General features: G+C 35.5%; 1 protein-coding gene across 13 annotated transcripts in view; it reads right to left on the reverse strand.

Annotated features, from left to right (window-relative positions):
• NRXN3 (neurexin 3) overlaps positions 1-16,330 on the reverse strand; it is a 2,159,162-nt gene that overhangs the window by 1,287,907 nt on the left and 854,925 nt on the right. For 9 of the 13 annotated variants that reach the window (XM_056820749.1, XM_056820726.1, XM_016428731.2 and 6 more), the window contains 2 exons: positions 14,714-14,917; positions 9,191-9,217 (listed from right to left, as the gene is read on the reverse strand). In XM_056820749.1, coding sequence (XP_056676727.1) covers positions 9,191-9,217; positions 14,714-14,917 — 231 coding nt within the window. The remainder of the gene's footprint in view (positions 1-9,190; positions 9,218-14,713; positions 14,918-16,330) is intronic. The other 4 variants (XM_056820759.1, XM_056820715.1, XM_056820701.1 and 1 more) reach the window with 1 other exon arrangement.

The raw sequence follows: 16,330 nt of genomic DNA on the forward strand, positions 1-16,330 counted from the left end.
ATAATTTGCTTGGCTAGTCTTCTATTGTTGGGCATTTAGGTGGTATCTTTTTTTTTTTTTTTGCTGTTATACATAAAGTTGGTAGGAACATCTTTGTACAAATTATGCCTCCTCTCCCGCTTTTTTCCCTTTGAGATATATTCTGAAGAGTAGAATTACCAGGTCAAATTGCAGGAGGATTTTTGTAGCTCCTTTTAGGTCCTGCCAAATCCCACAGTACATTTAAAGAAATACAAAATGGAAAATGCCTGGCTTAGCACATATGTGACAAGAAAAAAAAAATCCACATCTGACATTCCAAATTGACCATAGAAGAAGAGAATTGTAAATGAGAAAGTTCCCTCTGACACTGACATTTATTAATTAAAGAAAGTAAGCTCCTTGCCAGTAGGGACTGTATCATACAATGGACTTATTTACTCAGTTCCATCAATGTTTTGCACAAAGAAAGCTCATATTAAATTCTCGTTGATTGAATTTTCCCAATTAGTAAGTGACTTGTTACCATTTTTGACATCAGTCTAGTTATGTCTATTTTGTCACTCTGCACTTTTAAGGGGAATTAAAAGGGACTAAAAAAAGAGTAACAAACATGATTTAATAAAAAACAATCCAAAACAGTTTTAGAGATGATACATTTTTCCATGAGGCTGCAATGACTGCTGGGAAACATGTAGCCTTGCTGTAGAATCCAAAGAATGACTCCAGATAAGGTGTTAGTAAGTTATTCTCAAATTTGAAAGAAGTTCAAACCTAGATTAGCCTGGGGTTGCAAGGTCAAGTTCTAGATGTATAAATGGAGATTTTGAGCCTTTGGACTTCATCCCCCAGAAGTCCCTTATTATTTCCCAAAGTTCCATTTTCCAGCATCCCCGGATTTTGCATGATGGCATTTAAGTGGCTGTAACTCCTCCCTCTTCCTCTCTTGGACTTGAGACTGAGCTGAAGTCAGGTAGTTCTTTTGTTTTAGTTATTAATATAATTTATAAAATATTATATTTATTTATTTATTATTAATTTAAAAACCTACATTTTGGCAACCATGAAGAGACTATGAATTCTCAAAAATTTTTGAGCAGATAGCCTTACAGTAAAGATAGTAATTTTGCCCAGTTGCTGCCCACTACGAGGTCCAGTGGTGGGGTGTGCCTGCACTCCTGCCCCACCCTGCTTCTTGCCGCTGCTCGGTGTTTCTCCTGCCCATATGCTTGGCCAGCATTCCTCACTGCTCTTCACCCAGCCTGGAGCCTCCTCTTGTGAAGACCAGACCCGCCACAAAAGCCTACCAATCCCAGCCATTTTTTTCCCACAGAGGGTGAGGTATAAAAATCTTTCTGCTCCAATCCCTTTCCACACTCCACATGTGTGTTTCTAGTCTGCCCTAGCCATTTTTCAGTGTGGTAAAAGAACCTCATTCAGCGTCTTTCAGGAAAAATGCTATTGCAAAGCATGTTTGAAACTCTGAAATAACAGTTTGAGTTGATACAGCTAAAAAGTGCAGTTTGGATCTGCTTAATTCTTTTCCTGGGACTTTTTATTTTCATTGGATATTTCCCACTTTATTTCCTTCTCCTCAAGAATATGCCACAACTAGCCCGTTTAAACTACAAACCAACCTGAAATATTTTGACAAAGTTCTAAAAGCCTAACTGCTCTCAACTTGCAGAGTGGAGATTCTATCCTGTGCTTCTATGAAAAAAATTCAGAGCACTGACAAAAGAAATCTAAATGGATAATAAATATGGGGGGAGGGGAAGGAAACTTTAATAGAGATCTGGAAGTTTCTTGCTAAATATTTTGAGTTTATTTTCCTCCTATAATAGTGAACAAGTCTATTGGGATTGGTGAAAAGGATTTGGACTTCACTGCCTGCCTGCACCTTTGTTTATATTATTGTATTTACTGATTGCTTTAAGGTTTAATTTTTTTTGGTTTATCTGTATTAATCTAGTTAATACCTTTCTGTAATACTGAATCATTTTAAAGTACTGTGTTTTGCCTATATTGATCTTTAATTTGTACCTTTCCCTTTGCTGAAGAACAAAATATCACTGTATAAGCCCATGACCATCTTGCCTAAAATCCTTGCCACTAGATCCATTGAAGATCACATGTTGCCTTTGTTAATTGTCAAATAGATGATGATGGATAGATTTAAAAAAAAAAACACTGCCTAAATTGTGTGCAACCTTTGGAAAATTTAATGAGCTAAGAATTTAAATGGTAATTCTAAGGGGTCTTCAGAAATAATTTTAGCAACTAGCAGTTTCTGAATGGATGATTTTTAAAATCTATATATGCATACATATTATAAAAATGTTATATTAAAGGTAGAGAAACAAAGAAATGTTACTACCAAGGTGTTTATATGAATGAGGAAGCCCCCCAAAAAAGAGCTCCTGCAAAACTCTTCATTTTAATTTACTTCCAGCAGAACCATCTAGATTTCTTGATGATGTTCTAAACGCAAATAAGTTTTACTTTGTTTAAAAATGTTTGCCAAGATTGAAAGATTTGCTACATCTGTAAAAAAACTGTGATAAATACCCATCAGTTCACAGATTTTTTTTTATGTCATACAGCAACTTATGTGGAATACAATAGGGGGTTTGTTTGCTATTGTAATTAACTGGGCTATTGTGAATTTGGGAAACTTTAGTACTTCTTTGAAGTGCATTATCTACTGTGTTACTGTTTTATTCTGAACATCATTTGTACTCACACATGGTTGACACAGTGTGTCACTGATTTTAAGCTATATATTTTTAATTTTTAAACCTTTTTTATTATTGTTTTTCCTTGCATGTGCAATATAGTATCTGAGTTTTATTTTTTCTCTCCTTTTTGTATTTGAAGCACATCAACAGTATTGAGATTTTTCTTTAAATCTGTTTTATATTTTGAAGTAATTTAAGTTTTAAATACTTTTGTTCTAATATTAATGCATACCCAAAAAGCGTTAGACTATAAAAATGTCATTGATTTTTTAAAAGAATAATGGGATTTTGCTTCATCATTCTGTCTGATTCCATAAGAAAGGAATACACAAAAGAGCCACTGTACAGTGATAAAGAAGCACAGAACAACTGCATACTGCCTATGGAGCACAAGGTCAAAGAGACCCAGATCCCAGTGGGATTGATGTAATTTTGAGCCAAGACAAGAGGACTAAAACTTGTTTGGGGTTCAAGGTTGCGGTTATTTTGACATATGTCAGAGGCTGGACTTCCTCTGAGCCACCTTCTATCAAGCACCTACTTTTTGCTGCCATCTGGGCTCCCATTTGCTGCTGAAAACTAGTCCCTTTTCTGTCTTTCATAATTTGGCAAACTTTCTATAGTCCTGACTACTGATTGGGTAGTACATAATTTCTTAAATCATTTTAATTGGACCCTGATTCAAGGACCTGTTATAGATTTGTTTTTCCTTTACTTAGATTTTTTTAGACATAAGACTTTTACATTTTGTATTTCATCCACAAGTTATTTTTCTCTTTTATTTGGATTTTTTCATGTTTTTCTTTTCTTTTGCAAATTGATTCATATACCTCATAACTCAGCCATGTATCCCTGAGTGATCCCTGTGTTTGTTATTATTCACCCCAAGGGGGGGGCAAGTTATTGTTGTGAACTTTGATTTAAATTTGAGCAATTTTAGGATAAGAAACTTGCTACCTCCCAGAATCCAGAATGCACCATGAAGATAGATGCCTGCAGAGGCCTCATGCTGCACCAGAAGATCCAAAGTGAACTTTGGGATGTGAATTGAACTATGGGGGGTTGAAATGCCTTTGTTTTGAATGTATACTCTCATGCCAAAGGGGACTGCCCCCAAATTGGCTTTTTATCAACCTAGTAATCATTGGTTTTGTTCTGTTTTCCTTTTATCCACAAATTATTGCAATTTTTAAATTGATTATGTTTCCATGGTCCTTTTGGGGAAACTGGTTTCCCAATACAATCACAGGGGGATTATGTATAAATGGAGATTTTGAGCCTTTGGATTTCATCCCCCAGAAGTCCCTTAGTATTTCCCAAAGTTCCATTTTCCTGTGTCCCTGATTTTTGTGTGATAGTATTTAAGTGGCTGTAACTCCTCCCTCTTCCTCTCTTGGACCTGTGACCAGGCTGGTCAGGTAGTTCTTTTGTTTTAGTTATTATTAATAAAACTTTATAAAATATAAAATTTAGTTATTGATTATTATTTTAAAACTGACATAGATGAAAGCTTCTCAAAAAAGTCAGACAGATACCAAAATTGTAAGATTTCTTACTCAAGATATCTTTTAAAATAAGAGAAAGGTAGCCATTGGAATGCTCAGAAATAAGTGATTCAGAATCTGAAGTGTGTTGCTAAGCTAGTTGATTACTTGGGGTCCCTTCCAATTCTAGGATTCTATAATAATAAAGCATTTTTTTCTATAGCCAAGATGAACTCTCTCTCTCTGTCTGTCTCTCTCTGTCTCTCTGTCTCTCTCTGTCTCTGTCTCTCTGTCTCTCTCTCTGTCTGTCTCTGTCTGTCTCTGTCTGTCTCTCTGTCTCTCTCTGTCTCTGTCTCTGTCTCTGTCTCTGTCTCTCTCTCTCTCTCTCACACACACACACACGCACATACACATACACACACACACACAAGTCAGAGACAGAAAAGCCTGATAAAAAAGTGTAGGTGTTGGTGGCTTACTTAACCATATCTAAAATTAAGCTAGAACCACCCACAATCCCTTTACTTGCCAAAAGACTGGAAAATGGAGCTATCTTAGAAACTAAAGACGCATAGTTCAAGTCAAAAGTTAAAATGCAGTCACTAGACAGTTAGAGGCAAGAACAGAAATACTGGATATGATCAGAAAATGGACAGAATTGCATGCCAAGGTAAAATGTAGAGATCTCATATCTCATAAAGTATCAGAATTTTTAGGGATAATAACACATTGACCCACTGCTATGATTTAAGGGTGACAAAGCATATGGATGTGGGACAAAATCATCAAAATTAAGCCCAAAACAAGTAGCTCCTCCTTAGCAGTTGGTTTTTTGTAATGTCAACGATGCCTAAATCTTATAATCTTTTTTTCTGCCCACTGAGGCACTCCATTTCCCCTCTCCTCTGTTTGAAGAAGGCATAAATATCAAATACATATAAATTTGGAAAATCTTCAAGAGAACCCTATTACCTGATCTTCAAGTGGAAAGTGTTATCAGTGAGAGGAGGGGGATTCATGCATCTATACAAATATATAATGTATATGTATATGTATACATATACATACACACATATATATGCATCCTCCATTTTTTACAAAATAACTAAATAAATGCATGTACTTCACATATAGCATTTGGGCTTCTTATAAAGATGGGCAGAGAAAAAAAGGAAGAAAAGAAAAAGGAATCATGGAAGACAAGAGTAATATTTGCTTACTAAATATGAATTTTGTGAACACATTTCCCATGCACATATAAATATATATAATTCAAAATGAAGGTATCTATTTCTAGTGAGTTAGTGGTCACTTTGTCATTTAAATCAAAAGAGACTGAAGGGAATAAGAGAAAGGAAATAATAGGAGAGGGTTAGGTAAAACATAAAGGACTCACCTGAAATCTGCAAAGCTGTCCCAAAATTCTCTTATATTAAACAAATAGGTGCATAAATAAGAATAAAGAGAAGTTCTTACCTGCCATTATCTCTACAGGTTTTTAGGCCACCATCAGATTTTTAGGATCTAGTGCCTTTTAATTGTGTATTCTTTTTCATTAGAGTCCCCTCATTTATCCTCCAAAGAGCAGCATTGTTTTCTTTTAAATGATATTACCAGGTTACCTGAATTGTTCATTTCACTGAGGTGACTGCTGACTCTGTTACCCTTCCATAGGATTTTACAACATTTTTATTTTTATCCAGAAATGTCAAACCTAGGCCCACAAGGCTCTATGCAGCCTACAAAACTCCCAAGTATGTCCTGAACTAGATTAAAATATAACTGGTAAATATTTAACAAAACAAATAAAAATATAATAAAACTCGGAGAACATTAATTTGTGATTGTCTGTGAGATCTGCAGGGAACATTTCTATTTGAGTTTGACACCACTGATAGGCAATACTCATCTTATTCATTTTTATCATATACATCAATCCCTGGCAATATAAACCAGAAATAAGAACTTTTCAACCAAAGACAATGATTTATTCCCTCACTAAAATGTGTGGTGGTGTGGGGTTCAAGAAAAAATTTTCTGTATCAGATATCAGTGTTTATAGACAATATAGGTCAAGTGAGTGAAGAGATGAGATGAGAGAGGAGGCTAAATCTAGAAACAAACAGCAGGGGATGATAGAATTCTCCTCATGAATGGGCTATAGATAAAATTATTGACTATCAAAGTAATCATCAATAACATGGTAAGACAAGAAGGAAGAAAATATCCCTCATTATTCAGGGCTCATTGTTCTATATAATAGCCAATTTTTTCTTCTCTTCACTTGAAAAATAGCCTTCTCATTCATTTTTTTCTTTCCATTAGAGTAAGCCTTAGAAGTAACTACTTGCCAATAACAAATGACATTTAGGAAAATATAAATGGGTTAAAGAAGTGTTATTATCATTCACTATAAGACTATAAATTCTCAAGGAAATGGATGGGCCAGAAAAATATGCAAAAGAACTTCTGGAAAATGTCTGATATTTATGCATAATGTTGACCTAGGGCACAACATCAAAATCAATCCAGAATTTTTCTATAGCCTTCATCCTGGCTATCAAAAAGCAGGATCATGTGATCAAACATACCTATTGATATATCTAATATGGCATAGAAACTTATAATGGTATTCATGTGAAGCTTTTATGAATTAAGACTGAGAAAGTCAAAGAGCAAGTCAGAAATTCTATTTACCTGTACCTGAGCTCAGACTTTCTCTCCCCTTCAAAACTTCTACTGACTGGCCCTTCAAAATCCTAGATCAAAGCACAGAAAAGTTCTCAATTTTTGTCTACCCTCTGTCTAGGTGCCTCTATCCAGACCTGCATAAGCAACTCTAGGGACCCATTTTAATAATCAGGAGCCTCAAAATTAGAAGCTCATGATGGTAATTTTAAAAGGGTGTCCTGGATAAGGCTATCCTCCCAGAGTCAAGGAGAATAGAAGTCAAGTCCTGTCTCTTACAAACAGGCTATGTAATCTTTCAGAGTGCTAGACTGTTCTCTAAGGCAATAAAGTTTCAGAAAAGTTTCAAATTTTTGTTGGTAGAGGGAGTTTCCTCACTAGATATTTTCTATCTCATTTAAATCATTGAAAAAACAACAACCTATTTTTTCAAAATTATTTCTAACATCTAAACTTGGTTTTTTACTTAAATCATGAATCAAAGTAAACATTCACAAATGCATTTGGATACAAGTTAGAATATTGCTGTACTGTTAACTTTTCTTTTTTAAAACTGAACTAATTGGTTCTTTAAAACATTTTTTTCTAATTGGTCCTTAATAGAAATCTTTAATTCACATACAAGAAGCACAATGACACATGTGAAGTTACAAGAAAAACACCATCTGTCCAAATGAGGAACCTGAAAGTTGAATTATGTCCAATTTATATAGATTTTAGAAAAAAATATAGGAAAAATTTATCTCAATGGAAAGTGTGGAAAGATAGAACAAACAAAGCAAAGATTTCTTTTCCTAGTCAAAAATCTCATGAGTTCCTTAAAATATGCTGCTTCTTTTAAAATAGTTGTCTAATGCTAGCTAGGAAATAATAATTTGTACTACAGATTGGAGGAAAAAAATTTAAACCTTAATAAACTTTTAAAATAACCTATGTAATATCAAAAAATAAATGGGCTAATTAAAAATGTTTAAAATATCATAAATAGGGCATTGCTTAAAATATTTGAAAGAACAATTAAGACATACAGAACACTCTGAACATTTTCTTTGAGTTGTACGTATTTTGTTGTCTTTTTTTTTTTTGTTAAATTCCCTGAAAATAGGACTTGAGATATAGCCCTCTGCCATTCATAGTAGCTCCCCTATATATTACCTATGATTAAAAATTTTAATAATCTAGACTTTAGCACAATGGAAAAAACAATTCAAAAGAAGAGGGATTTCCTCTCCTCTCCTCTGTTCTTCTCTCCTTTCCTTCCTTCCTTCCTTCCTTTCTTCCTTCCCTCCTTCCTTCCTTCCTTCCTTCCTTCCTTCCTTCCTTTCTTCCTTCCCTCCTTCCTTCCTCCCCTTCCTTCCTTTCCTTCCTTCATTCTTTCCTTCCTTCCTTCTTTCCTTCAATTCTTCCCAGAGATCTCTGGTCATATCAGGAAATTGACAGGACATGAAAGAGTCTATCTGATTATTTAATTTGAGAACAGGAATTTAACTCCCTGTACTTAATTTTTTCTTTTCTTTTTTTCCACAATTTAATATTATCTCTCATCCATGACCCATATATTCTCATTCTCTATCATTTTTTCAGTGTTGCAAGCTAAACTTCCTCTTTGTCCCTACAACTGGCAGGTTTTCAACCTACCCATCAAGAAACTTCCTTTAAAAAAAAGATTTCACAACATCAAAAAGAAGGAGAAAAGATATGCTGAGATTTAGGGTGGAGTAATCAAATGAATAAACTAAAATTATTTTTGCCAAACTACCATGTCTTTGGGTGAAAGTAGTCCATTCCTGACAAATGATTTTTTTTTTCCCCACCAGCCTGAGAATCCACCAAAGAGGCAAAAGCCAATGAAGATATATTAGATTCAGCAGCCACCATCTGTGTCATGAACCTTATTTTATCTCTCTTAATTTTTTTTTTAGTAGTGGAGAAGTACATGGCTATTGCAGCAGTTGCTTTCTACCAACCCCTTAGGAGCATTTTCCAAAGGTAACAAATAACCATTTAAGTTAGTTTTCAATTTATTGCATTATTCAGGTATCTTCCACTCCTCTTCTTCAGAGTGTAGCAAACAGTGAATAAGAGGAAGGCACCAGTCCCATTCAAGAAAGTATACCCTGAGTAGCTCTTACCCTCCCATACCAGTAATTTTTCATTTTGTTAGCCCCAGGTCCCACCCAACTCTGTAGCTGGAAAAAGAAAATTCAAATCAAAAACAGCTCATAAAACCGCAAACAAAATAAATTCAGTCTTTTTGTTTTTGTTTTTAAAGAACAAAATGAAACTTGAGGGAAAACTTACTGGAGTTACAGTTTATCCTGATACAGTCTAGATGGGGAAAAATAAATGAAAGATGAAATTGCATCCTTCAAGGTAACAGCTGCAGACATCCATAAACAATCAGTCCACCCTTCCGGGGACAGACACACGCAAGAAATGTGGCCATTTTATATATATACAGTATGTACAAATTTAAGGGTGGGTGTATATGTACAGTATATTATATAGAAAAATCAAATACATATATATATATACACATATATACACATATGTATAGAGATATATACTGATATACATATATATCCACACATAGACACAGAGTATGTTTCTCTTTTGAAGAAAATCTAAGCATTTATGTATTTTCTCAAACCTCAACTTGAAATATTAATTTTAAAATACACCTTGAAAAATGAGGCACAATCCCCCCCCACCAAATGCAAGTTATACCCCTCCTCTTTATCTACATTTTATCTTTAAAAGCAGCCCTAAAACTATTTTTATTAGTATTGGTATTATTATCCCATAGGTACATCATCTGTCTGACACATTTTATCCTGACCCCCCAAAAAAATTCTGCCTATGAGGCTCAACAGTGAAGTATTTAACCCTTTCTCTTTTCCTAAACACAAATTCCCTCCCTCTCCCTACATCACCCCACAAAAGTTCTAACAAGTTTCATTGGCATTTTGCCATTAGTCATAAAGTAAGGAAAGGGTTAATACCACCTGGTCATTTCCTATCATAAAATGGCCACTTGCAAACAGCTAACCACACAAACGCCCATCCCAGATTTCAGAGAGTTAAGGGACTGGGGAGGGGAATGGTAAGGGGAGTTACTGGGCATTGTCATTCTTGATTGAGTTAACTAGTTCATTTTGGGGGACTTCAAGGACCCCTAGACAAGACCCCTCACTAGAAACCATCCTCATCTTGCTACTTGAATGCTCTGTCCAAATGAAGTTTCCATAGCATTCAGAGAGAAGATGAGGCAGGTAAATGTGGAGGCAGTTCTGAGGGTCCTTGATCAATTATTTCAATTGATCTACCTAGATCTGTCTGTAAAGAAAGCAGTGACAATGGGAGTCAAATAAGTGACTTTAAGTATCAGGGACAAAAAGGCTTTATATATATTTTAAAGGCCCTTGACCTTTTTTTTGGAGGGGGGGGTTGTGAGCCTACATGCTCAAATATTCCTGTGTAGGTTCATTGGATCTCTATGTCATTGGATGTCTTTACTCACCATTATTCTAAATGCTAATACAGGGGACTGGGCAGGGATGGCTAGGAAAAAGACTCATTTACCACCATATTATCCAATAGGAATGGTGCCATGATACTATGCAATGTAAATGGTAATCAGTGTTGTAATGGATGAAAGTACAGGAGGAGATTAAAAAGAAAGGGAAATATTCTAAGGAAAGGGGAAGGGTTTTTTAATGTCATTTGTTTTGTTTTATTTTGTTTTAAAGAATATTGGGGGAACAATAAAATAAAAGGCAGTTAAGACTCTTGCTCTACTTCAACATTAAAATGTCACATGTTTTGGGGGAGTACAGTCAGAGACTGTCATCACATCATTTTAACTCTTTTATAGGGAAAGGGACATCAAGGGTGACAAATTACAAATTTGACTAGAACAATTTAGAATAGCCAATCATCCTGGGGAGAGGGAATAAAAGGGATTTACATCTCTTGAGAAAATCTGGGTTTGGTTTCATGCGATTAGGTTTGTCATGTGTCGTCAACCGCAACAGAAAAGTGGGAGCAAACAGCCCTGGAGCATTTGGTACGATCACCATACAGTGGCGGCTCTACCCCTTGGTGAAGACTGTGGGTAAGGGAGAGTGAGGTGGGCATGAAGTTGTGAGGGATTTTAATATTTCATTTTGTACCATCCCATAAGGCTGAATAAATACCCTTTCCTCCTAATCTACATAGAAAAAATATGACTGAGTTTGGGAGGAGGAGAAATACAGAGGGAGAGAGACAATGAAACCATGAGGCTATGCTATATTGTCTTTTGGCTTTCATATATTCTTTTTTAAAATTTTTCTTCCATACAATCTTAAGTAAGAATTATTGGGGAAAGAATGCCAAGGGAGCATATATATCTCATGTTATATTCCACTCTGGTTCATGTAGAATGGGCTACTTGAAGTAAAGGGGCTTTGAAACAAATTTCAGGCTTGAAACTTGAATGATTCAAGACTGGCTAATGATTTATTCTTTCAAATGACATCAAGGAACATATTACATTATATTATAAGGAATATAAGAGAGAGGGAAGAATGATACTGAGGTATCTTAATCTCTAGCTATCATTTTGGGGCCCATCACTCTTTTAGGTCAAAATGACCTGTACAGATATGAAATCTGAATGGATTATGAATCATCGGAAAATGGGGAATCCAAACTCACAGAATTTATTTTAGGCAAATCACTTTTCCAGAAACTCTCAATAGCTTCTGAAATTTGATATTTGTTCATTCCTTTTTGTTTTTTAAACAAATCAGGAGAATTTGAGTTTTTTTTTTCTTCCCACGCCACTTGGTTTTAGAATGAGATATGGATGAAATCATCATGTAAATGTTTCTACCTACTACATTTTTCCAAAAAGGTGATAAGATAAAAAAGTATTCAACAAGTTTAATTTTCAAGGGATATTCTAACAGAAACATTTATTTGCAGTTTATGAAATATCTTGAACCTCCTCCAGTGTCTACCCCACTGGAGAATGGATCTCAATAGTCCTTCCAGAGGGTTGTGGAGATAATGTGTGGGTTCATAGGCAAACTTTTTTTGTGTCTCTTATGTGCAATGGACTATGCTGCATACTAGGGATATAAAGTAAAAAATGAAACAGCCCTTTCTCTCAGGTAACTTAGATTCAACAAATAGCATTTGTTTTATTTCAGCATGACACAGCCCAAAGAGAGGTGGTGAAGGCATGCAGGGTGAATGTGAGGTCTCTTCAGAGCAATCACGGGCCATTAGGCTTTGGGGACAGAAAAATGGAATTCTTGACTGATAAAAAATAATAAACTACAAATGTAATTATAGAACAGAAAGAAGGCTTATAAGAAAGTCTTTGATTATGTTTAAGTTATGTTTAAATGCTCGTACTTTGAATAGAAAAAAAGAACACAGACCTTGGTGTTCTAGAAACACCATTTCTTTAGGAAAGAAAGAAAACATGCTTTGTTTCCCAAAAGTATCCAGTTCTCAGGCAATGGTGAGCACTAAGTCTGTGTCCTTGTGGAACTACCCAAGGCAAGAAGACTCATTTTAAGAATGGGAATGTATATGATGAATCAAAGGTGAAAAAGCTCAAGAAATGAGAGAATTCCCTGACCCCAAAGTTAGAATAGAAGGGTAAAAAATAGTCAGAAAGTAACTGCTCATCTCTTGATTCTCTTGCTTGCCTTAGTTTGAAAGATGAAAAAAAAAAAGATCTCAGATTGTCTATAGGAGCTGTGACTTAGTCTCTGGGTATACGTGTGTGTGTGTGTGTGTGTGTGTGTGTGTGTGTATTTCTGTCTGTCTCTCTCCCTCTCTCCTTCCAATCATTCTCAGCTTAGATGTGAGATCTGTCACATCTGGCCTGATAATCTTTACAAAACAAACATTAAATAAGAGGTCCCTGTGGATATGAATCATCCTTTCATCCTCATCCTATTTTAAAATGGAATTCATATTTTTGTTTGTTTTGTGGTGGGGAGTCTGACTTTATTTTTTTGTTGTTCCTTTCTCTACTGTGGAGATAAACAGAAATTTTGATTCTTAATTTAAATAGTTTTTTTCTTTGCCTTTTCCTTATTTATTTATTTTTTTTTTGGAGGAGGAGGAGGGTGGCTGGGAAAAAGGAGGTGGCAATAGGCTGGGGTATGACTGCCCCCTGCAGGCTGCTCAGTACACTTTGTTCTCAGGGCTGTTTACTATGCGGGCCGCAGGCTTTGGGCCTTTGAAGGGTTGAATACCATCTTTTGATTTACCATGGTTGATGGGGAAGAGCTCAAGAACTCAAATATATGGAGAAAAAAACTAGCAGAGTAAAATAAAACCCCAACAATAACAAAAAGAGACATGGAACCAATGGGTATTAAATGATTTTGGGGAAAAATACATTTTACTCTAAAAGTTGAAAACTGGAAATAATGCACACATAGTAAATGAATGAATCACTACTCAAAACAGTCCTTTGTTTCCTATATATTTTAAAATTCTAATTTACTTTGTCTCTATGATACTAGCTAACCTTGATCAGACTGGCACCAACTCTAAACTATATTATATTATCCTAAGAGATCATCTGGAGTTTAGGTATATAGTTTGGCATTTGGTACCTAGAAACTCTGTTGGTAAAAGTCAGCTTTCATTTATTCATATATTTTACAGATCTTGTCAATGAAATCTTCAAGTAGCCAGGTGCCTAACATAAAGACCCAAGAAGGTCTATCTTCCTCATATATTTCAACCTTTATACAACACTGAATAGATGGTCTAAGTAGGATTCTCCAGAAATTCAGTAAAAGACTTTCTGGTGAGTGGAAATAGAATCAGAGCATATTTTTCTCCAAAACCAATGGTCATCACCATTACATATCTTAGAAATTAGCTGATGCAAAAAGTGCAAAAAAAAAAATTATTCAATGGAAGGTCATGACATTAATGGCTGAATCCCAAAAGATTCCTGCTAGAGGTAAGTACAGGTGGAAGAATAGAGCTTGAACAACTCCCAGAATCCATTCTGTTGCCACTGAACAGTGCTAGGGAATAATGCATGTATATTATTTGAAGATAATACAGTGGTGGGAGAGAGTTGACAGTAGAGCACCTTATCACAAAGTGCTGTTGGTTGATAGATCAGTCACAGGGAATGGCAGCAAATACCTATTTTATATAATAATTCAGTCAAAAGTCATAGGCTTGTCAAATCACTCCTCTACCTCTTGCAGAATATATGTGAAAAGGAACATATGTCATTAAACCACCAGCCTTTTCTGGCACACATTGTGGCAATTAAAAATGACGCATCACCCTCTGGATCTACACAGACTGGATCTCTCCTATTCCTAGGTCTCACTTTTGCCTCGAGGCACTTTTTTCCTGACTTCTCTTTGCCCTCATTTTGGACTGTTTTGGGTAGTGACCAAGGAGGCTGTTTAATGAGGAGGTGACTGATCAAAAGATGGACCAAAGTAGCATGTCTTACACAAAGCTAATCGATTCAAAAGACCAAGAAAGGAAACTTAAAAAAAATAAAAACAAAGACATTAGTAAAAAAGAAATCACACTATCCATAACCAGAATTGACATCAAAACTTCATGCAGCAACACAGAGAGGTGTTGTTGTTTAGTTTTTTTTTTTTTTAAGTATGCTTGGCTTTTTTAACAAAGGTTTAAGCAGCTAACATTTCAAAAAAAAAAAAAACAAAACAAACAAATAGAAGGAAACCAATCCAATTAAACCAATTGGAAAAAAAATGAAGAGAAAGAAATATAACACAAGCCCAAATTGAGCGGCGGAGGTTCTTCATACGATACCTAAGTTAACCATGAGCTTGACTCGACCCCCATCCAACTCCAGGCGTAGAGTGTCAGCTGAATCCCTGGAAGTGGTGGCAACCAGCAAGCCATAAGCACGCTGGGACATGAAACGGAAAGACACATCCTCGGCCTCCGTGTGCATGACCATAGGCATGATAATCTTCATGTACATGCTGCCATCATAGCTCAGGATGGAAGCCTCTGTCAAAGAGAAAAGAAAATTATATTAGAAAAAAAGAGAAAGACAGAGACAATCAGAGAAACCATATTTTCTTTTTATTCCTGACTACTGGGACAATTTTTCCAGACTGACTCCTTGACATTGACTGTCACACAGACTCTATATTCTTATAAAGTCAGGTGTTTCAGTGGATTGAGTGTTGGACCTGGAGCCAGAAATATGTGACTTCATCTCCCCATCTTAGACACTTACAAGTTGTGTGACCTTGTTGGGCAAGTCACTTATCCTGTTTGCCTCAGTTTCCTTACCTGTAAAATGAAGATCAAAATAACAACTGCCTCCCAGGTATTTTTTAAGCTTCCTTTCTTAGTCTTTTAAATTATATTAGGTAATATTTATAAAGCACTTAATATAGTTCTTGGTATATAGTAGGTACTATATAATTCATATTTCCTTCCCCATCCCCTCTTTTTCAACATTTTTATCTCCCGTCTCCTTGTCTTGATACTCCCTCCCATTCTTAGAATCTTCTCCCTTCCAACATCCAACTCTTATAATCCCAGGTTCCTTTCCTGATCCTCTCATTTTTTAGAGCTCTATCCATATTGAATTTTTCTTATGTTAGGCTTTAATTTTACTTATCTAAACAGTGGTGTTTTGGTAAATGTTTAAGAACCAGATCTCTGAAGGGAAAATAGAAATCATGCATGACACACTTTTGAGTTTAATCTGCATTATAATATTTTCTTTATTGATCAACAGAACAATAATTCAAGCCATGATTTGCTGAGTTTGTCAGTTTCCAAGGAGTGAGTACTTATATTGAAAATTTAACAGAGGGCAAATAGATGGCTCAATAGATAGAAAGGCAGGCCTGGAGAAGGGAGGTCCTGGGTTCAAATCTGGCCTCAGATACTTCCTAGCTATGTGACTCTGGGAAAGTCACTTAACTACCATTGCCTAAACCTTACTACTTTTCTGCCTTTCAACCAATACATAATAGAGATTCTAAGACAGAGGAGAAAAAATATTAATAATGAACCCTCATCACCAGGTTAGTGCTGGCTCTAAAATACCCTTCTCATCTCTACATGAGTTACATCTCACCTCCTCAAGTAGAATGTAAGCTTTCTGATAGCAGAGATTCTTTAATCTTTCTCTTTGTATCCTCAGAACTAAGTCAAGTATCTTTGGACATAGTGGATGTATAATAAATACAGACCTTGCTACTTTCCTTTTGTATCTTAGAATAGTAAATCTTAGAGTAAAGTATACTATGAGTAAATGTGGCAAAACTTTAGTAGTATTCGCATGTATATTTCTCCTTTTCTAGTAAATAGGAGGAACAGGAGCAGAGAGATTTCCACCATCAGGTATTTGTTGACCTACAGAATACAAAGTGCACTGAAAATCTTTAGAAGATGCTAGTGAGA

This window comes from Monodelphis domestica, chromosome 1 (assembly GCF_027887165.1).
Source record: "Monodelphis domestica isolate mMonDom1 chromosome 1, mMonDom1.pri, whole genome shotgun sequence".
Classification (NCBI taxonomy): Eukaryota; Metazoa; Chordata; class Mammalia; order Didelphimorphia; family Didelphidae; genus Monodelphis; species Monodelphis domestica.